This window comes from Erpetoichthys calabaricus, chromosome 6, assembly GCF_900747795.2.
Source record: "Erpetoichthys calabaricus chromosome 6, fErpCal1.3, whole genome shotgun sequence".
NCBI lineage: Eukaryota > Metazoa > Chordata > Cladistia > Polypteriformes > Polypteridae > Erpetoichthys > Erpetoichthys calabaricus.
In genome coordinates, this window is record NC_041399.2 from 176243870 (window position 1) to 176271703 (window position 27834).

A 27834-nucleotide genomic window follows, 5' to 3' on the forward strand; every position below is an offset into this window, starting at 1 on the left:
TTGTATTTTCCTTTGCTTATATCTGACACCGTGTGTCACTTCATGCAATATTTCTAACAAATATGTGGAATGGGTATAGTACTTTTGATTCTCATTTTTGCATCATTTCAAACTCTTGTTTAATTCTCTAGATCAGAGGTCTCCAGATCTGATCATGGAGGGCCACAGTGGCTGCAGGTTTTCCTTCCTGACATTTTCTTAATCAATGACCAATTTCTGCTGTTAACTGACTTTTTTCCATCATTTTAATTGTCTTGTCTTCTAATGCTCAGTTTGTGAAGTGAGCCAACAGATGACCAGCTCAATTCAGGCCTCAAACTCCAGCCAATTTCTTAATTATTAACTGATTCTTATTGTTAATTACACCCATTATTTAATTCCATGGCTTGTTGGTCATTCTGCCACACTGGACATTTCCAAAACTGATTTTCTTTTTTTAAAACAACTGTCAAAATGTTTTGCTTAGCTGATCAGTATTCTCGAGACCTTTACCTTTCTATTTTCAAATATCGTATGATGGACACAGGTTATCTGGTCATGTGTTGGCTTTTTTTGTATCTCACTATTGTTAAGCTGCTAATTAAAGAAAAAAAAAAACAATTAAGGGACCTGAGTCTGAAATAGCAAGTCAATTAAAATGATGGCAAAAGTAAATTAGCTATAAAAACTAGGCACTAATTAAGAAAATGGTTAGAATGAAAACCTGCAGCCACTGTAGCCCTCCAGGAACCATGCTGTAGATTTCCCCTTTTCCTTTTTATTCATTGTGTATTATTAAAAGAAAAAATTGTTACGCTGTGATCTTTACAAATGTTACAGATACAGCACAACAGACAAAGTACATACATCCTGACATATCAACCAGGCTATTATGGGGAAACACGGAAGTACTGACATATCAACAGGAAAATAACAGAAGTACCAACCAATTTAAATCATCAGTTTTCAATTAGATTAATAGTTTCAGTATATGTATATCTTTAATAAAGAGGGGACGCACTCTTGCAGCAACACTTCAACCTAAACAGATAGCAGATAAACCAAAACATACTTTTTTTTTTTCTTCAAATAATTAAACCCATGGAAGGATTGTTTGTTTACTAGCTTCCAACTGTTATACCAAAAAGCACTCCATAACTCGCCCTTATACACTCTTTCAATACTGCCATTATTTCCTCCCACTACTGAGCTGTTTTAGCAGTAGTGCCATCATGACTGTAGTCCCACAGAGCCTTTGCCAGCCTTAAATCTTTCCCAGATTCAGTGCCAGCCAAGCCCCAGAACAATCACAGAAGCCAGGAACTGTCATACTTTTTCTGCATGGGTAACGTACTAGAGGCCTGTCTGATAGCCATCTGCTGTGCCACCTCTTCATCCTTCAAAACCACCTCATCTTCTAGCCACTTGTCACACAATATACAACTATAATATGAAGTACTTTCATAAGAGACATACCAAATGTGATACCCGTATATAGAAAGTTGGCAAGTAAATATTGTAATAAATAAATATTGTAAATGGCATGACTATAATTGAGGCATAAGAGAAAACAATTTCTGCCAATGATTACCATACGTTTCCGATCAAACTTTTGAAAAGGTAGTCTTAAGTTTTTAGAGCTTAAGTATTACTGAAGCAATTAGCAATTCCTGCAAATTATTGAGGCTTTAAATATCATAGTTGATGTCAGACAGGCAAAAAAATTAAACATGGCTGCATATTATTCCCATCAGATTTGGTAATAATCACTCAATTTAGGATAGGCTCCAGCCCTTGCAACACTAGAGTTGGTTTAAGTGGGTTTATAAAATAACATACATACGAAAGATTGAGTTAACACTAAGTATTTGAATATAATAAAAAAAAAAATGAAGAAATTCAATGAAGCATAAGTACAGGAGAAAAGCAGTCCACAATATTATGTCTTCTTTCTCTCTCTGTCTTTCTCTTCTTCTCCGCCTCCTCCTTCCTCCAGCAACCTTCATCCCTCTTCCTCCCAATTTTGGCTGCTGGAGCTGCGGCAGCCTGCTTGTTTTATTCTGCAACCGGGAATATTCTGGTCTGGAAGTACTTCCGGGTGAGGAAGGAGCCCAACAAAGTAGGGCTCAGCAGTGTCTGCTGCACCCCGGGATCCAACAGGGCTGAGCCACCAAACTTCATCTCTTGATGTGCCCTGTGAGAATCCATGTCGCTGTAACAACCCAAGGCGGCTGCCATCTAGTTCCATAGCTCCATTCTCCTAGACCTTTTTCTTAACCCTCTTACTATGGTTTTTCAAACCACATAGACTGCAGTTGCGAATAGGCAAGGTTGCATCCAGTTTACCAAGTTATTTGAGGTTCCCATAGAATTTTCAAAAACAGCAAATATACATTATATATAAAACAAGTAATAGACAATTAAAATAACCATTCAAAATTTCTATTTTTGTTTAGCTTAAAATCCCAACATTTAAGACACTGTTTATGGCATTCTAATGAATATTCTCCAAAAGAAAAATACATGCGTAAAATATCTACATTTTTTTAGATTGAGATAAATAATTTTAAAAAAAAGCTTGCTGTGCTTGCTTATGAGGTGGTATCTGGCAGAAACATCATTTGCTTGAATTATAGCTGTATGTCGTTTTGCACAGGTGTGTTCCAAATTCTACACACCTAGACGTTCACAGTATGTGAACATTGGTCCTTACAGAACCATTCAGCGTCAGTCAAACCTTTTAATGGATGGAACTTTTAAAATCATTCCACAGAATGATTTAGGTCACTTTACTAACTGAGGCCCTTTTATTGGCATTTAGCTTTTGTTTTTCCTTTTTCAAACCTCAGCTACTCTACTGTGGATTCATCTATATACTGTAAAAGATCATCATCATGTCCAGTGCTCAGTTTCTTCCCCATTTTGGCTGTTTTCAAAAACGTCTTTATTATGTATTCTTTACAGCTTGGATTGGGATTCTTTAAATAATAGGTTCTATTAAATTTGTACCATGTGAAAGTGTGCATGTAGACCAAGAAATTTTCTCATGGTTTTATCAGATCACAGAGTGTTTTCCCACATGTCTTCAGGAACCCTACAGTTCTTCTTGCGTGCAGGTCTTCAGACAAGATTCAATGTATTCTTTTCTTTACTTGACAGTTCTTGTTCCAACTATTTTGCTGGATTATTGATAGTCATGACCAGGATAGACTAGTGCACTGAGAACACATTGATAACAAAAGTGGTGAAAAAGTGTGTAGTGAAGTTTATTCATACAACCAGTAACTCAACTCACTGGAGTCTCTAATAAATAAATAATCTAAGGTAAAAACAGTGCTTATTGTGGAGGGTAAAATGCCAAAGTAAATAAAGCCATTAAATAGGTTTCAAGGTTAAATTTAAATATTAAAACACAGTCCAGATTAGCCACCTTTTTTTGCTTCCTCTGGATATAGAGCCCAGGTGCATATGTCTTTTGAACCTTATTCATCAGGTCTACTCGGTCAACAGAGACACCAACAAGTAGCTGAACCACGTTAGCTCCTCCAACCTAAACCCCCTACTGCAACCATTTTTTAGCCTACATGGGAATCTCCAAGCCCTGCTCCATTGCCCCACCACCAACCTTCAGCGTTTATGGAATAATTCATTGGAGCAATCGGCCGCTCCTGCTTCTCTGTGATGCTCAGCAGGAGCAACCCTGCCCCCAAAGCACCGTTCCTCTCGCTCCATGTGGAGTATCTTCCCTGAACGCCTTGCCTTCTTTCTTCTGTACTTAGTTCTCAATCCTGACATTTTTTCTCTCTCAGCCTTGATTCTACCTTCACTCCTTTTCTATCTTACTTACAATTAAGTTTTTGTTCTTTTTCTCTCTCTCTAACTGACTTTTCGTATACTGTATGGGTGCAGATGCTTTGCTCAATGACCTGTGGAGTGTCAATGATCAACAACTGAGCCAATCATATCTGTACATTAACAAGCAATCATTTTGTTTCCCACTGAAGACCTCACAGCCGCATGGCTTCACAGAAGTACAGACCCACACCCACCAAACCGTTTTTGACCTTTTAAGTCATTTTATAAATATCCGCCAATCTCTGACCTTAATCTGTTAGTGTTTGTTATTTTCCTAGTTACCAGTACTCTAAAAGTTATAACATAGCAAATGAGACCCTGTGGAAGAGATATTTTTTTATTCTGATGCAAAACTGCTGAAAACCAGCATGTAATTTTACTAGAGCCAAAATTGATTTGATGTTGTGTTTTCATTAATCAGCCCACTGTTGGAATTTGTCATTTTTGATTTTTTAATTGTTTAGAATCTGTAGATTGTTATTAGCATGTGTAGATACAAAAATTATATTTAATTGACTTGGTTTCAGATCAGTAATCCAAAATATGATCATTATAAAAAGATCTCCTACAGTTTCTATAGGCATTTCATACAGTATGTATTTATTATATACAGTCAGCTTTTTCTAATATAGAGATATTTTCCCAGCATTAATTTAAATACATTCTGTCAAGAGTTGTGCCATCTTGCCAAATAGATTTCAACTTTTGCATTTTTCATGATACCAACATCTAGGAACGCTACAGTCAATTTGGATCATCCTATTACTAATTTGGGAGAGGTGTCATCACATTGGATAATTTTTTGTTTAATACTCAAATCTCCAACCAGTTCTAGTCTGTTACACTGCTGTAGTGAAAAAGGCTAAGTTCATATTGCAACTTACAGTAGGTTAGAAGTAAAAATGTTCATGTGCTTGTGTTTGATGGGGTGGGTTAGGACAGAGGACTTTTGATTTTTTTTTTTTTTTTGTCAAACACTACTAACTCCCAGGTTTAAAATCACGCGGTTGTATAGTTCGTTGTTTTCTTTTTGTAAGCCTGATTGTTACGCAGAGCCTGACCTGCATGTGCAACTCTTGTCCTTTTTTTTGTTGTTTTCTGGCAGTGGAGCTCAATGAACTGAAGCTTGTTAGTTTATGCTACTCTGTAGTTTGCCTTGACTCTGTTAGAGTCACTTATTGTCAAGCTTCCTTTTTCTTTTTGGAATTCTACCCTAGAATATTATTACTATACTAGAAATGGAAATACTGAAGCATTAAGAAGAAAAAAAAATGAATTTTACATTCCATTGTGCTTTACGTGGCTTTACCCCTCCCAATAGGACCTAAGAAGGATGAAGTGGTCAGTTTAAACAATGTATTTAGATATTATAAAATACATCATGATCTCCCTTTGTACATTTAGATGAGGTTAAGAACCCAGTTGTGTTTGAGATACCTTATTTCAGGACTACACTTGAAAGTCTAATATCAGGATGGAAATTTCAGATCTTCTGCTTGCCCAGTCTCCAAAAGTGCTATTAAAGTTAAAGTATAGAAACAGTGAGCCATTTTGCCCAGTTGGTTACTTCACTGATTTTCCTTCTCGTGGCCAGCTGTAGATATGCAAGGTAAAATAAAGAATTCCAAAATAGAACACTGGACTCTGCCTAAGAGCTTTCATCTTTTCTCAGCAAATTTTTCTTGTGGGCACTGTAAATGACCAAGGTGTTATTTACTGTCTGTCCTCACTTCCTCCTTTCCCACTTTCTCCTTTCCCTGATAATGACTTTTCACCCTCTAGAGATGCTTTTGATGTTCACATAACTAATTTGTGCTTTTTGATTTGCATGCTTAGCCAATTGCCAAACAACTAGCTTATAGCCAACCCCCCCGGCTCATTTTTTTAATTTTGTTTTTAACTCATTGTTAGTGACATACAGTAGTTACTTTGTTCAGCATTGTTACAGTGCTGTGTTAAGATGTTTCTCTAGATTTTTATTAGACATTTAATTCTCTCTTATGAGTGAATGTTTGAGATTCTACAAAATACTTGTGTTTTGTAGAACTGGTCATGCTGCTAGAATAAATTGAATCATGCATTTCTTATATAACTTCACTGTGCATTAACCTTGTATATGTTACATATTCTGTGCAAGCAGCATATTATTTGATGACTCTTAACTTGAATATTGTTTGTTACAGGGAACTTCAGGACCTGATCCAACTACTGTGTATGTTGATATGAGGGCTCTGAGGCATGATAGGTAGGACCTCCAGCTGTTTCAAAGTTTTTGATAGTAATAAAAATATATGAACACTGGATACACTGGAACACTTTGATTGCTGCAATATTCCTTGTTTTTATTTGGAGTATGCATGTCTATGTGTTAAACACATTCAGATGTGAAAAACTTCTAAAGAAGCTTCAGTACCTACATACACACACATGTGTTTTGGTCATAAAATAGGCCTTTTAAAAGTTATAGGTTGAAGGAATGCCTGCGTTGGTATGTTATAATAATGATGACTAGACCAATCTAATAATTAATGCACCAAATAGCAGGGTTATATATTAGATTGGTACAGTCATTGTTGTGTTTTACTTTTTCATGCACAACTGCTTGTAAAACTGAGTCAACTTTCAATGTCTACTGACTGCAGAACACCAAGTGATAATATTGAATGAGAACTGTAAATTGTCTCACAATATATTGTTTAGATACCTCTGCAGCAAGGGTGACTAACTTTGAAACGCTTTTAAAAGTAGGAGAATATTTCAGGAAATGGTTAGAAGGAGAGAATGTAGTGCTGCTACTGACATATCATTTTGTTGTCCTGGTACATGGCAACTACTGTATATAGTTTGTTGAATATGATTCCGGAGTCAGGCAGATTTATATTTTGCCTTTTGTTGCTTTCACATTTGTTTCTCTCCTTACATTCCTGGTTGCATGTTTATTTAGATTAGATATGGTTTTATCAGGCATGTATCACATTAATATCAGACATTTTATTCATGCTCGTGCTTAGAAAGCACAAGCAAAAGTAAACATTAAGATAACAAAAATGACACATAAAATATCCACTCCATAATACATTATAGAAGAACAGTACAATAAAAAATAATTAGTAGTAATATTATCTTTATTTATACTTATCTTTAATATAGTAGTAAATAAAATATCTGTTATCTACCAGTGTTTTTCTTTTGACTTATATGATGATGTCAGGTGCGGACAAAGGAACAGACTGAAGGCTAGCAGTGCAGCATGATATTAACTGTTAGTGTCCATATTCAGAGTGATTTAATAAGTTAATATGTCCTTCCGATATAGTCCATATTGCAACAAGATCTATTATGTCCCACCTCTGTTTTGTGAGGCACTGTCCTGCCAAGCATAACCATCACATCTAGCAGCTCCTCCTTAAGCATCCGGCCCCCATGCCCAAATTCCAAATTGTTAGGTTTCTTTTCTCTACCCCATGCAGGCATTCAATGATGGGTTTAATTCCTGACCCTATGTCATCTTTGTTTATTAGCCAATGCCCAAGGGATCTTTTTCCATGTCTTAGATAGATAGATAGATAGATAGATAGATAGATAGATAGATAGATAGATAGATAGATAGATAGATAGATAGATAGATAGATAGATAGATAGATAGATAGATAGATAGATAGATAGATACTTTATTAATCCCAATGGGAAATTCACAAAATGGAAATGTTCTCCAGTTTAAAACCTATTGTCCTCTATATTTTTCTCTAATGTTTTTGTTTACAAATTCCCCTTTACTCTTTAAACTATTTGTCACTTTCACTCATGATATATATTGCAAAAAGATGTTTTATTCTGACTTGAGTTTTATTCATTAAACATAAAAGTGAATATAGAAGGATAGAACTATATGCTTGGCATTTATAAGTAAAGGTAAGAGAAGTAGGTGTTTAATCAAAATCATGCTTGGAATGTGTTTTTTTTTCCACTATATTATTTGATAAACACATACATTCTGGCACATCATGTGGCACTCTTACTTTCACAGTCCTTGGGCCCAGCTTGATTCCTTTTGGGGTGACCCACTGTTCAGAGATTGCTTCCTCTCCACTGTATTTTGCAATTTCAGCTTGTCTTCTTCAAGTAGAGCAATGTCGTTGGCAAAGTCCTGGTCGCCATGACAATCCTGGTCAGACCATTGGTTGCCTTCCCCAGTGCGTGTTCCAGCTTGTTGGATGATGGGGTTTTGAGAACCACAAGCAGGGACATGAAGCAACCTTTACAGACCCTGGTTGTGATTCTGAAGAAGTCCATGTTGCCATTCGCGGTCTTGACACAACAGTTTAATCGCAGATACAGGTCTTTGAAGATGGTAACAAAGACTGCTGGTACACCATACATGTGCAGGATCTGCCAAAGGGACTCTCGGTGGACACTATCGAATGCTTTCTTGAAGTCAATGAAGTTGATGGCGAGCAGGTGCTGATACTCAACACACTGTTTTATGATGTTTCATAAGATGAAGAGTTGCTTGTTGCAGGACCTTCCACTGCAGAAGCTGGCTTGTTCCACTCTTAGGCATTGGTTGAGGGTGTTTCACAGCTGTTGAAGGAGGACTGCACAGAACGCCTTTCCAGGCACTGGGAGAAGAGTAATGCCCCAGCAGCTGGTGAATTCAGAGATGTTTCCTTTCTTGAAAATGGCACTTCTTTGCCAGTCCTCTGGAACTGCACCACTTTGCCAGCACTCGCTAAACAGTAATGTCAATTCTTCCAGCATGGCTTTGCGGCTGTATTTTAGGATCTCTGCAGGTATTTTGTCCAAACCAGCTGCCTTGTTGTTTTTGAGGTTTCTTATCACAATCTTTACTTCTTCATTGGTGATCTTGCCAGTGTTCACCTGGAGGTCTTGTTGAGTGTTCTCTTCATTGATGTTGTATATGGTGGTCGGGTCTGGCATGTTGAGGATTTCCTGGAAGGTTTTGATCCACCTTTTGTTCTGCTCTTCTTGGACGACTAAAAACTTCCTGTTCTTGTCCTTGATTGGCACACTGAAACTGTCAGTTCATTGACAATACGGTAGAGTTTTGGAGTCGTTTCGGTCAGGCGCTTCTTGTGCTTCAGTGCCTACCCCTCCAGCCATTTCATCTTCTCCTTCTGGCAGCCTTTCTTCACCAGCCGGTCAAGCTCTATGTATCTTTGACTCATTTCTTGAACTTCATTTATGTCTTTGGCCTGTTTCCATTTTAATAATAATAATTCATTACATTTATATAGTGCTTTTCTCAGTACTCAAAGCGCTATTTTAGCTTTGTGACTTTCCTTTCACCAGTCAGCTTCCACAATTTGTCTTGGATCCACTGTTCTGCCATTTTACTCTGTACCTCCCAATGATTTTTTGGGCGCATTGCCTGGCATCGCTGAGAAAGTTCCAGAGGCCTTCTACATTCGCCACATCCTCGAGAGGGCCAAAGTGGTTGTGTAATTCCAGAGCGAAGACCATTAGTGAGTCTTTTTGTTAGGGGCTACCTTTGGTTTTGGAGCTTAAGTTTGATATCTGCCCTGACTAAGTAATGATCCAGTCCAACCTCCGCCTTTCTGTAGGCCCTTACATTGTGTGGTGACGATCTCCACTTTTCACTGATGCAAATGAAATCACTCTCATTGAAGGTGCGCTTCTTCAGTGATTGCCAGGTCTTTATGTGAATTTGCCGATGTTGGAAGTATGTGTTCCTGACACACAGTCTGTTGTATTTGCAGAAGGATGCTTGTCGCTTGCCATGGTCGCGGAGCTGAGGTCAAAATGCGTGGAGTTCAATTAATTTTTCCAGTCCTCGTTAGTCGCCACTCAGTTTGGCATTGAAGTCCCCGCTCAGGACCTCTGGATCATGGTTTGGAATGCTGTTAAAGATGTCTTGGAGCTGCATATAAAGTTTGTCCTTCACTGTTTCATTGCGCATACACTTGTACAATGGTCGCTTTGCCATGGGCGAAGCTGGCTGTGATTTTTCGATCACTGACCAGCTCCCATCCAATAAGTCCCTTCGTCGCTCATTAACCCAGAACGAGGCCGACTCCATGTTCATCTGCATGGCCTACATGCAGGATAGTCTTGCCATTGCTGTTGATTCATCCACTCTCCGTCTAACTGACCTCACTTACGGCAAAGATTTCCAGCCTGTAATCATCGAAGACCCGTAGAAGGTGGGTGAATCGTCTAGCCTGATATAATGTTTGTTCGTTCCATGTCCCAATTCTTGTAATGTTCCTGGCTGAGAAAATTGCTTTTGACTGCAGGCACCGGACACTGATGCTGGTTTTTTCCCACACCGTGATGTGACTCAAAACCGAACTCCCACCTGATTGACCAGAAATACTTGAGATTCTTCCTGCTGTTTCTGTAACGGTTGTAGGTTTTACATGGATGGGTTGCTAGCCTAACATCTAACCCTCTTTTGGCAGAGATCTAATAGTTTCTGTGTGTTTCCCTTTAGTCATTAAAATATAGTGCTGCTTGTGTGCCTTGCAAATTTTCTCCAGAGGATTGCTGACATGTTGTCATTGCTGTTAACTTAACTACAGTCCATTTTCATAAAAGCACATCACAAAGAAACCACTATTGTTTTTGAAATGGGAAGTGTCAGGATTTGTTAAAAGCTGCGACAACAGAAGTGATATTTGTGCTTTAAAGAGCAATCAGTGTGGTGAGCAAGTTTAAGAAAATGGAATATGTTGAAGGTTTAGAGGCAGACTATGACGGATAAAGATTAATATTAAACTACTAGCGACTTGGCGTGCGCTACGCTGCGCGTTGGATGACCACAGTTGAAGGACTCCCTGTTTAAACACGGCTGCCAGTCGTGAACTGGGTCCTTCATCGCACCGCATTTGATTTTTGCATGGGAAACAAAATTTCAAAACAAAACCCATGATTCACGAAGTGTGGGACGCAGACTAATCAGAATCGTATACGTTGTGTAAATGGTTGTAAGGAAGAGGAGGATCATACCGTTGAGGACGTCCTGTGCTTGTCGAGGGGGCATGTAGTCGTACTTCATTCTGAAGAGCAAAGCGATGTAGGTCATTTGAGTGGTCTTCATTAACTTCGTCAGTGACATGCAGCACTGTGTCATCGCGTCCGTCACCTTCATTTCACATAGTAATGTCTGTGGAGTCAGACCTATCCTGGGGATGAAGACGTGTTGACCACAGTGTTTACCAGTGATTATGCTTGCTTCAAGTAAGTGGTCATGCGTAATGTGTCCTCTCTCTCTGTAGGAATTTGTCTATTACGGTTGTTTTGCAATCATAAGCACCTCTCGTCGGGTGTCTCATTGGCACGCTTTTGCCTCTTTCTTTCGCGATCACGGCGTAATCTGTCTTCTCTCTCTGTAGGGGTTTCAGTTGCCTTTCGTTGTGCGGCAGAGACGCGTTGTTGAGCTAATCTGTGTTAATGCTGAGTGTCCATTTCTTGCGAGCGACTGGCACACCTTTGCCTCTTTGCTTCGTGATCACACTGTAATGTGTCCTCTCTCGCAGCAGCAGGTTCAGTTGCCTTTCGTTTCGGCATTGTTCCGTAAGGTCTCCTCCGTACAAGTGCACATGGGTAGCTGAAGACAGAAAGGCATAGTGGGCCGGAAGGGAGAAAATAGAAAATCGCAGCTTGAAACACACGAATTGGTGACCAGGGGAACCATCCGACTCAGACGCGGGCCTCGAAATACTCACGTGCACAAAGGGGAAAGAACGGAGGGGGGTAAGCAGGAATTCTGAGAGGGGAAGGACTGGGGCTTTTCTACAGTGGCGGCTGTACAGCCAAAAGGAACCTGGACATGGACACGGACGCCGCGCTGGGCTTTTATTATATAGATACCCATGGTTCACCACATTTCCACCTATACATCATTGATAGAAACTACTGCTAATGCTGTTGGGTTATAGACATATTTAGGTCTTTATGTAGTGGTCATTAACAGTCTTGCTTTTTATTTATTTTTCATATACAGTTAATTAACATTTTTCCAGTTTCTTTAAATGTGCTATAGCTTTGATCTATTTGGTAAAAGCACATTTCTGCTTTTTAAGTGCATTACAGCCTTCTTCCTTGTATTTATAATTTATAAATAAAAAATGAAAAAAATTATAAATAAAAAAAGAAGTTTTTAAAAGATTTCATGTAAAGCTTAAGGAACACAGAAAGGAAGTATTGAAGGCTCATTCTTTACTTAGATGTGCCTTTTAATAATTTGTTTTTGCAGTGCTGAAGAAAATATGTATGAAATTGCAAATTCATGGTTTATAGTAATTAAAAAAAGATTTGCTTCTGATATTTCAGGTTCAGTCGTACACTTTTATTGTATAACTAATAGATTATTGAGATAATTATCCTCAGCTGACCCGTGGTATAACTGCTTCATTCCTTCTACTTTTTACCTTTGTTACAGATCTGCCACTGACATAGGTTGGGTGTTAACCTTTTAAAATGGGCAAATACATTTAGTAATAAAGAAAAAGTAAGATAATCATTAGTCTTCTTTTATCTGTTAATTTTATGGGTTGTCTTTTTTGTTGCTGGCAGCATATTCATGGTGTTTTTTTATTAAGATTGTCTGATTGCTTGTGTAGTAAATGTCTAATTACAAGAGCACTGCCAATTTAAGCTATGATTTATGTGCTGTGAATGTGAAGGAAACTTCATCGGGCATGATAATCGGCATTCACTGATTCCCCAGATACATAATGCTGTACCCTTTATTATAAAATACAGATCTGTAATCTGCTTTTAGCTGTTCTTCTTTGAAGGATGACACTCTGATTCTCATAACACGAGGACAGTGACAGCTCCGCTGTAATTTTTTCAATAGCAACTAGTTAGAAAACTTTTTTTTTATTATACCAAAATACTTGCATACTGAAGAAATTTAAATTCCAAGGCAGCTAAAACTTGCTGGTATTTGAAATGCACCTGAAAGTGATTCACTTTTTTTTTTTTTTTTTGTCCAAAGGAGAGATTTTTCTTTATTGTCTCTTTATAGTTAAAAGCAACATTATTTTCTCTATGATAATCTTTATCAGATAGTGCTGTTACCTCACAAATTCAGCATCCGTGGTACACGGGTATTTTTAGCACAGCCTAAAGTCATAAAACTGTAGCTGTTTATGTTATGGCTATATGATAAACTGGCATTCAGTCTAGAGTTGGTTCTTACCTTGGACCTAATGCTGCCAGGTGTCAGTCTCCTTGAAAATGTCTGAAAATGTTTTATGTCTTGTAATTTATTCTGTTATCTTTTCATGTAGAACTGACCAAAAGTCATGAAAACACTGACAGAGGTCGACACCCACAAGCACCTCAGTTGCCTTTTCTTGTGCACCATTAATAACAGAACTTATACCCTTTTTCAATTTCAGAATAGAACAAGATCAGCTTGTAATAGGATTACAGTGGAATTCAGTGCAATTTTTTGTGTACATATTACACTTTCTATTAAATAAAAAGTTTGTGTCTTTATAAAAATTTTGCTGAAGAGCTGCTATGTGTCCCCATCTATTATGATGTGTATTTTTGCATCCACTGCATCAAGTTTACCATCCTTTAATTGTCTGAGCAATCACTTACCACATTGAGGAGAGTGCATAAACTTGACAACACATTGCACAACTAATACACACACTTTCTGAACATGTCTTTATTTTCTGCAGTAACATTTTTAGCTTCAATTTGGATGTTATAAAGTGATAAATTACTTACTTGGCATAGTTTTCTGTCTGAGAAATTTAACTTAATGTTAAATCCATAGAAAACTTTGTGGGCTTGGTTTCCAAGTGGGTTGGCCCAATCCCAGCTAGGCCCTGTGATTCTGGGATAGGCGCTGGTTCCTGGCTGATTGTAATGGTGCATTGCCTTATGTTCCTGATGGCTAGGAAAGCTTTTGCCAACAGTACTGGACTGACTTTTGTGGCTATAAATATGACTTCAGCTGTGAAGCAGCTAGCCACTGTGCCACTTCAGAGATAAAATTATACTTCAAGTCCAAGTCCTTCATCTCTCTCTGTGTCTAGAGTGCACCTAACAACACTACTAACACAGAACTACAGAGTCTGTGATGCAAGGGAACAGCATTATATACTCTTTTGGTGGCTGGAGGTGGCTGTCCCTGTCATTAAGGAGCATAACATGCTTAATCCAACAGTGAAGATACAATATACAATGAATCTAAACAGAGCAACTCAGTATTTTCATAATATTTTCAATTTGTTCAGCAAATGTACCTCTCAAATAAAAATACTGCAATTTATTTTTTAAAATAAATGCATACAAGTTGCAACACTGGCTGTTGTATCAATCAGTAATATAATACATGCTTGTATATGCCATAATTATTTACACATATGCATGATCAGGCAGCACTGTAAAATGCAAGACAGAGTATGCTAACAGTACGCGTGCAGGTAGTGCAGATCAGATAGTGACATCCCGATCCAGCGATGTCTGCATCATGAGGTGCTGGGGAATAAAGTTTGTCCAATCATGCCATACAGCAAATTTTCATTGAAAATTTTGATGAAAAAAGTCACCAGTACACCCAGCAAATTCACTATGAAAAACTCTTTGGGGAAGTTTGCTGATCAGCAATAGTGTTTATTACTTATGTGCCAAGCTTATGAGTGTGTTTGGAATGGAGAGGCATGCCTTCCTGGTTTAGTCCTTGCCCTGATCTCATTGACCCTATAAATGGACAACAGACATCCACAAAATCAACGGGAGGGTAGTTAGATTTTTAAAAAAAAATTCTTTTTATAATGTTTTTGTTAGAAAATTATCTATTAGATGCTTGAAAAATTTCAGACTTTCATAGCTGATTAAATATTTTATTTCGTTTTCTTTTAGTATCCATACAGAAAGCTGCGCAAAGTAGGCTGTAAGCTGTGTAAAGTAGGAACACAGCAGGCTTTAAATTGGCGAGCATTTAAATCTGTTCACTTTTCAGAGCATCATTTACATCAAACACATTTTATAGGTTGTGTCTCTCTATCCTGGTGTAATTGTCTTGATTTGTGATTTTTTTCTTAAAGCCTCCATAGTTACAAAACTATGTTCTTAGAGCTCACTTGCTGAGGTTTCTTATCCAATATTAATAAGCATCTCATGCAGTTTGAGTAACTTGTAACCGCACAGCAGCTGCTTTCTCTTAGTGTGTTTTTTTTTTTTTGATTCAGCTGAAGTGCTCCTGCATCTTCCTCTGTGTATGCCAGTTCTATCTAAGGACTTTTCTAAATCACAAAGAAGCCCTTTGTTCTACCAGTCGCATTTGATCAGAGCTGTGCATTTCATATCAGAAAATCATACTTCTTCTGAATTATTATTTTAATTGTAAAAGTTTATTTTAGAGAATGAAATGTTTAAATGCCCCTCTAAAAAGAAGTATTGTGGTTGTATTTAACTAATAATTATTGTAATTACAGTATGCAAATTGCTAAATATCGCACATTTTGTTTTGAGCAATGCTAAAGTGTTTCTCTAAAAGTAAATATTTTGGTAGAATTAAATAATTTTTGTATTTTATGAAAATTGCTAAGTCACACACACTTTAGCTCAAGTTTCTCATGGAAGACTAAGGAAAAAATAATGCAAGCAGTCAACTAGAAGAAGGCTTTCAACTGTCTTCTTCCATTGGAAGGTTCTAGATATTGTATTCCATTTTTCAGAATGGTATTCTTGCTAGCCTTAATATAATAAAGGATGATTCCATTCCTTGACAGCATAATAAGAGGTTTTTAATATGATTGGTTCTCTTTTGCAGGGTTCGATTAGTAGAAAGGGGCTCACCTCACAGTTTGCCTCTCATGGAGTCTGGAAAAGTAAGTGCACTATTTTAAAATATGACATAATTTCTCATACACTCAGGCTATAAGCTCATCTTTTTTTAATACACATGTTCCTGCCCGATTCTCATGGTGCTGCATAATCCTATCCCCACTGCTGCCAGGACAGATTTAAGCACAGCAGAAGTCCAAGTGTAATAAAATAAGTAATGAAAAAGAATAAATGAATTCAGTTACTACTAATATTACTATACTAATTTGTCATAAAAATATAAATTTCACAGTAACTTGAAATGCATGATTTCAGTTTTGTCCTACTAAAAAAAATGTATAATTTTTTAGATTTGTTTAAGACAAATAGTTAAATTACGTTGTGCCTTGCCACATGATTACCATTCTGTTACACTTTCTTAATGATAGCGTTCATATTCAAACCAAGATTTACATTTGCTTTCTAAATTGAGTTCTTCTCTGGTTATTTTTCTTTAACTGACATTTATTTGATGTGTAATAAATCTAAATAATATCCAGGAGTCACCCTGTGTAGGGCTGATTCTTGCCTTCTGCTCAGTTCTGCATGGATGGAATCTTAACACTCCATGAGTCTAAATTGTAATAAGTGCATTTGCAAATGACTGGTGGTGATTAATGCTTTAAAAAATTGTATAGCTAAATAAATGAATTAGTTCTTAAAACCTTTAAAGTTCTAAAATCTTTCTGCAGTGATTAGGTATCATTAAGCTCCACTTCACTCATTAAGCTTCACAAATTGGGCAAAACATTTACATATGCAAATATTAATATTTTCTTTTCATATGTTTTCATAGATATTGCCTGGTGTTCGAATTATCATTGCCAACCCTGAAACAAAGGGACCCTTAGGAGATTCACACCTTGGGGAGGTGAGTTTAGTTATGCATTTTGAAGAATACACTGTAGTAAGTAGGGTGTTGAATCGTGTTAGCCATTATGGATGCAATGAGAAGTCAAACAAAATGACACCTTTTATTGGCAAACTAAAAGATTACAATATGCAAGCTTTCGAGACAACTTAGGCCCCTTGCTTCAGGCAAGATGTAATACAGAAACTGGAGTACCCTGTATTTATATAGACACTAGGACAGACACAACATTGGAAAACCTTTACATGGGTCATCTTAAATGTAAAAAATGAATAGACCTCTCCAGGCTAAGATTTATTTAGCAGAAGAATAATGTAATAGTCAAGATATCTGTAGGCAGGGAGATGTACCGTTATCTGTTGGTTTACTCGGGGAGATTCAGACAGTTAGTTGCAGTAGGGGTGGTCTATGTGCCAGGAGGGAATGTTATGGGAATACATCACTCAGCATTTCATCATTATTTAGTAATGACTGAAGTTCTTTTATAATTTTTCTTAGTGCTTCAAGATGTGTCTATCTGTTGGTTTGTGAAAAACAGAAGTTACAAGGGTGTTATCTTTCAGTTGAACGGTGGTGTCAAGGAATCTGACTTCTGTTTTTGAGTAAATAAGTTTCATCTTTATGTTGGGGTGGAAAGAATTATATCCATTATGAAAATGGTGGAAGTCCTTCTCACTGACAGTCCAGATTATGAAGATGTCATCTATGTAACAGAGATACAGCATTGGTTTTGAGAAACACATTGACATAAAATCCTCCTCCAATTTTGCCATAAACAGGTTTCTGTAGTGAGGTGCAAATTGACAGCCCAATGCAGTCCCCAATTGTTGCAAGTAGAAGTCCTGTCCATTATGTTTCAGAGTGAATTTTATCATTTGTATAACTGACTCTGTGAGTAAATCATGTTGTTGTCGGTATGTTTCACATGCCAATATCATGGGGGATGTTTTTGTAAAGCGCCTCAACATCCATTGTGGCCAGTAAGGTTCCCTTGGGTAAGGAGCCTATAACAGACATTTTTTTTTAGGAAATCAGTGGTGTCTTGGATGTAGCTGGTTGTATTGTGGGTGAGTGGTTTAAGGATGTGCTCCACCCATTCTGAAACATTTTCTGTAAGGGAGATTATCCTGAGATTATAGGCTTTAATGGGTTCCCATCTTTGTGGATCTTAGGAAACATGAAGAAGTAACACATTTTGAAGTTTTCTGGAATTAAACTGTTTACAGGATCACTGATGTCAAGAGGAAAGCTACTAACTAGCTATTTTAGTTCATTCTTGTAGAGAGATCTGTGGGGTCCTCCTGTAGTTTGTAATAATACATAGTACGGGACAATTGACTTTGTGCCTCCTGTATATAGTCAAATATGTTCATGATAACTAAGGCACTCCCTTTGTCTGCTGGTTTAATAATGATCTCTATGTTTTCCCTTAGTAAATGTATGGCTCTCCACTCATGAATAGTGATTTTTTGTATCCAATTTCGCTGTCCTTTTGTAAGTACTGAAATCTCTGCTTCATTTGTTGTGTATAAGGAGAGGGTAACAATGTAGTGCTGTTCCTCTTTGCTTTTTGCGCTTAAGTGCCCAGCTTTTTCTCGCTGTCCATTCGGCTTTTTCTTTTTGTTGACTATAAGGAGTTTCTAGAGTCTTTTGTAGTATAGATATAGCTCCTTTACCATATCCTGCATGTCATTTCCAAGGAGCAGGATGAAGTCTTGCATCTCTCGTTGTGTGTTGTTTTTAATGTTACAGAAAATTTTGATTAGGTGGCTTCTTAGCCTTTCAGATATCCTAGTACAAAGTTGCTGTGCAAACCGAGTATTACAAGTGTGTATAGTTGGATCTACTACCACAAAATGCAGAGGATGCTCCCCTTTTCAATTCAAGAAAATATGTTTGAATTTATTGAAATATAATTTAGTGAACAGGTCATAATACCATGTTTTTTTGTTTTGTTTTTTTTTTTTAAACTCACCAAAGCGTTTTTTTTGTAGGACATATGCTGTGTTTGCTAGTGACCTTGTTTTCCTGGAAATTCATCAAGCGGCCAATGATCCTTTGCAAGACCAGTGTGACATCACAGAGCTTTAGAAGCCATGCATAGAACTTTCACACAACACACAAGTCTACTATAAAATTGCTGCTGATCTGCTTCACACATACGTGATGTTACCAACCGATCAGTAGTCCAGTATTCCTCCACCTTGTATGCTTTTAAATAAATAAAAAAAAAAATCTTGCAGAATTTTCATTTGAAGGGCACATTGGCTGACCATAGTAAGTAATGCCACCAGATACTGTATATAACACTGATCCCTGTGCACTGACCGACAAGCATTGCTACAGTCAGCCTTCCCCCTCCACAGGTCAAAGGAACACCCAGTTAAATAATGGCAACAAATTATTTATTGCTGTTCACAAGATGTTTTTTTCTTTTTGATAGAAGAAAAAAATGTGAAGCTTCTGCTCTGAGCAGTGACTTCAATCAATGCAATAAGCTGGTCATACACTGCTGCTTCAAGACACAATCAATATCTGCCCCAAGACTGAAAGTCTGCGCAATGATCTACATTTTACTTACTTACTGATAGTTTTTGGATATTTGTTGTATTTTGTTTGTGATATTCATTCTGTTTTTGTTATTTGAGACAGTGGCACTCCAGCATTGTTGGCAGATGCTTCCTTCACACTCAACCATTGCACCATTATAATCCACTCAAAACTAGTTCAGTTCATCCTTCCCCACTAACTTCAGTGAATTTTGAACAGTGTAGCAAAAGTGGTCATGATTTTACTAATCTCACTACGAAGCAAAATCCGTAGGATTTGCTTATCACTATTCAGCAATATTATTTGTATGATTAACACTGAAATATTTACTCTTTATGGTGCTTTTAACATCTTACTTAGCAATATTGGACAAACTGCAATTTTATTTAAAACAAATTCTTAAACAGTTTTTCGATTATTGACCTGCTTGGTATGGTTTAATTTCATCAGATTTGGGTTCACAGTGGTCATAATGCCAGTGGGTACTTCACCATTTATGGAGACGAGTCTCTGCAATCTGACCACTTCAATTCCCGCTTGAGTTTTGGAGACACGCAGACAATCTGGGCTCGGACTGGATACCTCGGTTTCCTGAGAAGAACAGAACTTACGGATGCAAGTGGAGGTAGGAGATTTGATTTTATAGCTTATTTTTATTAAGAATTGATTCATAATCTTTGATTTCACACTCAGCAAATATACCTGAGTCCATCACTCTTTTAGCTTATTTTTATTAAGAATTGATTCATAATCTTTGATTTCACGCGCAGCAAATATACCTGAGTCCATCACTCTTCAGAATATAACAAGAATGTAACCAGTGTTCACTAATTTTCCAGTTCAGGGTAAATGGAGGCCAGAGCCTGTCCAAGGCACACTAGTTGCAAGATGGAAGCCAATCCTGTATAATATGCCTGACCATTTTATGCTATTCTATTTCAATTTTACCAGTGTATCTTTGGAATGTATGAAGAAATGAAACTACCTGGACGCCAAGCCTAGATCAGGATTACACCTGTCACATGTCACTGCTACCACACTCCAACACTGTCCCACACTAAACCAACATGTATTGCCTCAAATTATTTATAACAATTTTATAGTTTTGCCTTAATACCCAATAATTTGTATATTTACCAATATTTCTATTTTTTGCTTTTAAATCTACACCAAGAGACATAAACACTTTTCATATCCAGATCTGTTTATTATGGTAAAAGTATGGTTCTTTTCTTTAGATTCAACAGCAGTATGATTTTGTACTGAATTTCCAGTGTCAGTGTAACTCATTGAATGTTTCATTGCACACATTCAAGTTTTCCCAGGAATGAATAATACTTTGCCAGATCAAGGGTATTCTTTAATACACCCAGAGTCAAGTATCTCTGAATTAATTTGATTAATAATTAAATTAATTACTTGTTAGCACAGGGGTTAAATTGCTAGATCAAGCATGCAACACACCACGATGACAATGAAATTTGAGTGATAAGTAGGAATGTCTATAGCTAGTTTGACTGGATTTTTTGCTTTGCAGGATTACCAAATTGACAAGTGTCTGGAAAGTCAAAGGATTCAGTAGGGAAGCTGCTCAGTATCTCAGATGTAGATAAGATGTGGTCTCAGTATCTCAGATGTAGATAAGATGTGGTCTTAGCTTTCCACTCGAAAAGGAAGCAGTTCTCTAATACCAATTCCTGGACGATAAAATTATTAATAAAAACAAATAAGGAGAATGAGCGACCAACACCACTCCTCTACCAACCTCACACCATACAGATCATACCACACACACTGTAAGTACAAAAGAATACAGAGATCCCTCGCTATATCGCGCTTCGCCTTTCGCGGCTTCACTCTATCGCGGATTTTATATGTAAGCATATTTAAATATATATCGCAGATTTTTTGCTGGTTCGCAGATTTCTGAGGACAATGGGTCTTTTAATTTCTGGTACATGCTTCCTCAGTTGGTTTGCCCAGTTGATTTCATACAAGGGACGCTATTGGCAGATGGCTGAGAAGCTACCCAACTTACTTTTCTCTGTCTCTCTTGTGCTGACTTTCTCTGATCCTGACGTAGGGGGTGTGAGCAGGGGGGCTGTTCGCACACCTAGACGATACGGACACTCGTCTGAAAATACTGAAAGATTATCTTCACGTTGCTACCTTCTGTGCAGCTGCTTAGTGAAGCGACATGCTGCACGGTGCTTCGCATACTTAAAAGCTCGAAGGGCACGTATTGATTTTTGCATGTTTGTTTTTCTCTGTCTCTCTCTCTCTCTCTCTCTCTCTCTCTCTCTCTCTCTCCCTGCTCCTGACGGAGGGGGTGTGAGCTGCCACCTTCAACAGCTTTGTGCCGCGGTGCTTCGCATACTTAAAAGCCAAACAGCCCTATTGATTTGTTTGCTTTCCTCTGTCTTTATGACAGTCTCTGCGCCTGACGCGCACTCCTTTGAAGAGGAAGATACGTTTGCATTCTTTTAATTGTGAGACAGAACTGTCATCTCTGTCTTGTCATGGAGCACAGTTTAAACTTTTGAAAAAGAGACAAATGTTTGTTTGCAGTGTTTGAATAACATTCCTGTCTCTCTACAACCTCCTGTGTTTCTGCGCAAATCTGTGACCCAAGCATGACAATATAAAAATAACCATATAAACATATGGTTTGTACTTCGCAGATTTTCTTATTTCGTGGGTGGCTGTGGAACACAACCCCCGCGATGGAGGAGGGATTACTGTATATTAAGTTGCAAGAGTGAAAATTAAATAACACACAGTACAACAATACCCATCGATCAATGCCCTCCACACATGAAAAGACCACATAAGTATAGTGTACTATAAAAAAACAAACAAGTGATGTAATAAAAATTGAATAGAAAAAAGTCCACAGATGAACAGAATTATTCAAAAGGCATTGACTGTAATGTAGAGTATAGGAAAATGTGATGGTATCCTTCCAGAAAGTAAAGAAGTGAAAACAGTTTGACCTGCCGGTAGACATTATGCAGGCATGTTCCAAGAGATCCAAAAAATCCTAGAACACTGCCCCTTAGCCTTCTTAAGGTAGGCTGTCTTTTCTCCTTCTACATCCATACTGTTGTAAGTCTCCATTTCCAAAAACTCCTTTTTCTTTTCCTACCATCTCTGTATTTGTCACTTCAGTTTGTGCCTAGATTCCTCCTCTTACTGGCAAAGCATGTTTCAATTTTCCCATCATAATTCCTGCTGCCGATATCATAAGACACACTCTTTCAACAGGATTCATTCAAATGATCAGACTCCTACACTTGACAAAATAAAGTAACAAGTGCAAGCAAACAACTATTCATCTTCATGACCATTCCTACACTTTAATGGGAGAGTGGAGAAACTGTGATGTGGACATGGCATAGCACTTAACAAGTGAACATTTGAGCTTTGTTAAATTTTTGGTAATAGTCAAATTGCAGTACCGTATACACTTAGATAATTCTTGCTTAATGTGGGGCTCCACTGTTCGCAGTTTCCCATCAATAGTACAGTTGATGTTTATGTGGTTCAAGTACAGTATGTATTCCAAAAAACAGAGCAATTGCATCAATTGTTACTGAAAAAACCAGTTGACATTGCTAGTTATAGGTATTATGTGCCTATTTCAGGATCCTCTCCTATAGACCAGTGCAACCATAAAAAATGGCCCATTACATGTAAATGAACCCATCCATATACAGTGGTGTGAAAAACTATTTGCCCCCTTCCTGATTTCTTATTCTTTTGCATGTTTGTCACACAAAATGTTTCTGATCATCAAACACATTTAACCATTAGTCAAATGTAACACAAGTAAACACAAAATGCAGTTTGTAAATGGTGGTTTTTGTTATTTAGGGAGAAAAAAAAATCCAAACCTACATGGCCCTGTGTGAAAAAGTAATTGCCCCCTGAACCTAATAACTGGTTGGGCCACCCTTAGCAGCAATAACTGCAATCATGCGTTTGCGATAACTTGCAATGAGTCTTTTACAGCGCTCTGGAGGAATTTTGGCCCACTCATCTTTGCAAAATTGTTGTAATTCAGCTTTATTTGAGGGTTTTCTAGCATGAACCGCCTTTTTAAGGTCATGCCATAGCATCTCAATTGGATTCAGGTCAGGACTTTGACTAGGCCACTCCAAAGTCTTCATTTTGTTTTTCTTCAGCCATTCAGAGGTGGATTTGCTGGTGTGTTTTGGGTCATTGTCCTGTTGCAGCACCCAAGATCGCTTCAGCTTGAGTTGACGAACAGATGGCCGGACATTCTCCTTCAGGATTTTTTGGTAGACAGTAGAATTCATGGTTCCATCTATCACAGCAAGCCTTCCAGGTCCTGAAGCAGCAAAACAACCCCAGACCATCACACTACCACCACCATATTTTACTGTTGGTATGATGTTCTTTTTCTGAAATGCTGTGTTCCTTTTACGCCAGATGTAACGGGATATTTGCCTTCCAAAAAGTTCAACTTTTGACTCATCAGTCCACAAGGTATTTTCCCAAAAGTCTTGGCAATCATTGAGATGTTTCTTAGCAAAATTGAGACGAGCCCTAATGTTCTTTTTGCTTAACAGTGGTTTGCGTCTTGGAAATCTGCCATGCAGGCCGTTTTTGCCCAGTCTCTTTCTTATGGTGGAGTCGTGAACACTGACCTTAATTGAGGCAAGTGAGGCCTGCAGTTCTTTAGACGTTGTCCTGGGGTCTTTTGTGACCTCTCGGATGAGTCGTCTCTGCGCTCTTGGGGTAATTTTGGTCGGCCGGCCACTCCTGGGAAGGTTCACCACTGTTCCATGTTTTTGCCATTTGTGGATAATGGCTCTCACTGTGGTTCGCTGGAGTCCCAAAGCTTTAGAAATGGCTTTATAACCTTTACCAGACTGATAGATCTCAATTACTTCTGTTCTCATTTGTTCCTGAATTTCTTTGGATCTTGGCATGATGTCTAGCTTTTGAGGTGCTTTTGGTCTACTTCTCTGTGTCAGGCAGCTCCTATTTAAGTGATTTCTTGATTGAAACAGGTGTGGCAGTAATCAGGCCTGGGGGTGGCTACGGAAATTGAACTCAGGTGTGATACACCACAGTTAGGTTATTTTTTAACAAGGGGGCAATTACTTTTTCACACAGGGGCATGTAGGTTTGGATTTTTTTTCTCCCTAAATAATAAAAACCATCATTTAAAAACTGCATTTTGTGTTTACTTGTGTTATATTTGACTAATGGTTAAATGTGTTTGATGATCAGAAACATTTTGTGTGACAAACATGCAAAAGAATAAGAAATCAGGAAGGGGGCAAATAGTTTTTCACACCACTGTACCTTGAATAGCTACCTCCAGGGTATTTTCCACCACCACTGAAGGTGGACCTTCCTTGACATGCATCATAGATTCTAGTGCATGCTGTCTTCACTCTTCCAAGGCTTTACAAGGGCCTGTCCCATTCCATCTCTGACTTTTCTCCATGGTGACCCCTTGAAACTTGACCACTGCATTAAATGTGTAATTAACTATTTATGAGTTATAATATGTTTTTCAATAGATACTAGGGGGCTCCGCCCCCTGCTCGCTTCACTCGCCCACCCCCGTGTTCGGTTTACCGGATATACAATACAATACAATTTATTTTTGTATAGCCCAAAATCACGCAAGAAGTGCCGCAATGGGCTTTAATAGGCCCTGCCTCTTGACAGCCCCCCAGCCATGACCCTCTAAGAAGACCAGAAAAAACTCCCAAAAAAAACCCTTGGAGGGAAAAAAATGGAAGAAACCTTGGGAAAGGCAGTTCAAAGAGAGACCCCTTTCCAGGTTGGGCGTGCAGTGGGTGTCAAAAAGAAGGGGGTCAATACAAACAGTACAATACACAGAACAGAATAAATCCTCAATACAGTGTTAGACGTACGGAGTAGAATTTCACATTAGATGATATCACATAATATGATTTGGATTTGTTTTAAGTCCTGGAGACCTCATTCATCAAGCTGCCTCCCCCATTTTGCCATTCCACATCTGAAATAGCGCTAATCCGATGAAAGGACCCCTCATTCCCACGTCCCCAGTCATCAGGGATGACTTTACCTTAGGCAGGCAATCTACAATTTAAAGAGATTGTTATTTTCTTGGGAATTGTTACATATGCATTATTTTCACTTTTACTTTAAAAACTTTTATAAAAACAATACTTGTCCTTTATTTTTGGCCACGTGCGTGGTTACATCTCTTTCTTGCCAGACGTATAATGCTGGTCGTGTTGTGGAGGGGCAGGGCGTCTGAATACACACTAAGGATATGTCTTTGGATCATTTGCTGTCTTTCCGCTGCTTGTGAGCTGTCTCTTCTGCTTGTCTCATGTCGTTGTTTTAAGAGCTGGGAGCACATGATGCTTGTCTGCCAAAAGCAATCCAACAACTGCTTAGTTAGAGATCTGTGGACTCCTTTTAAATAATGGCTCACTGCCTGGTCTCGCGTGACGTTGTAAAAACAATCCTTTTCCTTTATTTCTGGCCCCGGGCGTGGTTAAATTCTTTCTTGCAGGACATATAACGCTACTCGCGTTGTCGGCGGGGGGGCTGCTGTCACGTTGCCCTTCGATCTTTTTAAAGCTTGTACAGCCGCTGTCATTTTTGCTGCGGCCCTGGGACAATCTCTTGGCACCAAGTCTCATGTTTACGGTCCCCGCAAGACGCACCGTGGCAAGTCTCGCAGGTTTTTTAAATGTCTTTCGAGAAGATCACGTATCGTAGCCTTGCTTTTGCTTCCCAGAAGATTTTTTTTATAAATAGAGAGATACGTAAAAGCAAAAATAGTCTTCTGTCTTGAGGAGAAACATTATTTCAAATAAAGAAGTAGACATTGTGAAGGAAATTATTTTTTATCTATTATATATAAACCGTTTTAAACATGTATACTAATGTACAGTATATTGCTATTATGGAAAAATGATTTCTTCCAGCGTCACCTAAACAGTGACGTAGCCTTAGGCAATGTGCTTCCTAGTTGACAGTCCTTATATGGTCTATAAAAACTGTGGATCTCTTTGTGTTAGTATGGCCCAAGAGTTCACTTTCCACTCTCCAACAGATCTGTTGAATTCATGTGTGTGTATATATATATATATATATATATATATATATATATATATATATATATATATACAGTATATACACACACACACACCACACCCTTTGCTTAGTGACAACAGAGCATTAATTTAAAAGAAATCTTCAACAACATCCATAAAGATATATTACTAAATATGATTTCTGAAGTACATCAAGAAATGAAAGGTTTTTGCGAACTTACCATCCTCAAAAAATGTTAACCAATTTGCAAAAGCAATATAGTGAATGTGAATGACTGCTGTCAATTAAGAATTAAAAAAAACACACACAAACATTTCATCAGGGTCTTTTGTTTTTTAATTATTTTATTTGGATTTCTTACAGTTTCAGATCCCAGAGTAATGTTTACTCCCTAGAAGTTTATAGTTTCTCTCTCTGGCCATACAGCCATTTTCCTAGGTACTCTAGACTGCTCCCGTATCTCAAAACGTGTTTCTTAGGATACTGAGATTAGACAAATATGATTGAACATATGTATATATGGCCCAACTGGTTCTTGTCCAGCACCTGATGTTGCCAAGACAGTCTTTGGTGTCTCGGGACACTACCAAGGTTAAAAAGCACTATTAAAAAAAGCACTGCAGATGAATATATTTTAAGAATCTACAGATGAATACATATTTATTATCAACCACATTTCATTAGAGTTTCATGACTGTCATTTAATCAACTCAATCTTTGTTTAAAAGACAAGTACATAGACCCAGCTGATTTTATCGAACTAGAGTTTAGTTTGTTTTTTGTGTCCTGTATATAAGCAACAAATGTAGAAAAAGACAAGTCAAGGAGTATTTAAGTAAAAGTCAACTAACTGAAAGGAGATCTCTCCATAGGTTTGCTGGGTAATTTTCCATCAGGAGGAGAATAACTCTGCAATCCTGATGAACTTGGTATGGAGCTGTTATTCCATTGGATGGAGACGTGAATAAGGCAAGCCTAATTAAAATTTTGAGATATTTTGACATGCAATTTGAGCTATCTCCAAATGTTAATTTTGCTTGCTAAAGATTAAATGGTTCTGGTTAACAGTATTCTAAAATGTCCTGAAGATTTCAGGACTTGCTTAAGCAATGACTACTGATCTTGGTCTAGGAGACAGAGTGGTTTTAGATTTAGACAGTTTCATGGAACCTTCTGGAGGATGGGAAAATGTTTTAAATTTGGAATGCCAAAACGGAGGGCATATGCATAGTTGGCCCCATCAAAGGAAGTTTTAAATAGAACTGGTAAGAAACTCCATCACTGTGAAATAGGTAATGCTGATCAATCAGCAGGATATACTTTATATCAAATTTGCTTTCTTTAATGTATAATTTGTTGAAGTGTTTCATAACTTTGTAGCATACTGGCATATTGGTCAGTGCTGCTATCGTTTCAAAGGTCCAGTACACTGGGTTTGAGTCAAACACTGGAGGATCTTAAACATTCCTAACATACAAAACATTGTTGTGTACAAACTGTTCAGTCTCGTTTAACAGTGTATGTATGTAAGTTACAACTATAATGCAATAAACTTTAGGTGTAAAAGAATAAAATGAAAATATTGCATGTAAATGTAAAGATGTATTTTTTGTATGCTTCATTAAAATTAAAGAATTACAGCCTTACAC

At 37.8% G+C, this 27834-nt stretch overlaps 1 protein-coding gene across 13 annotated transcripts in view; it reads left to right on the plus strand.

Moving 5' to 3' along the window:
• The window catches only part of dip2ca (disco-interacting protein 2 homolog Ca), a 559093-nt gene that overhangs the window by 518927 nt on the left and 12332 nt on the right, over positions 1-27834 (plus strand). For all 13 annotated transcript variants that reach the window (XM_051929039.1, XM_051929043.1, XM_051929041.1 and 10 more), the window contains 4 exons: positions 6018-6079; positions 15617-15674; positions 16466-16540; positions 19541-19715. In XM_051929039.1, coding sequence (XP_051784999.1) covers positions 6018-6079; positions 15617-15674; positions 16466-16540; positions 19541-19715 — 370 coding nt within the window. The remainder of the gene's footprint in view (positions 1-6017; positions 6080-15616; positions 15675-16465; positions 16541-19540; positions 19716-27834) is intronic.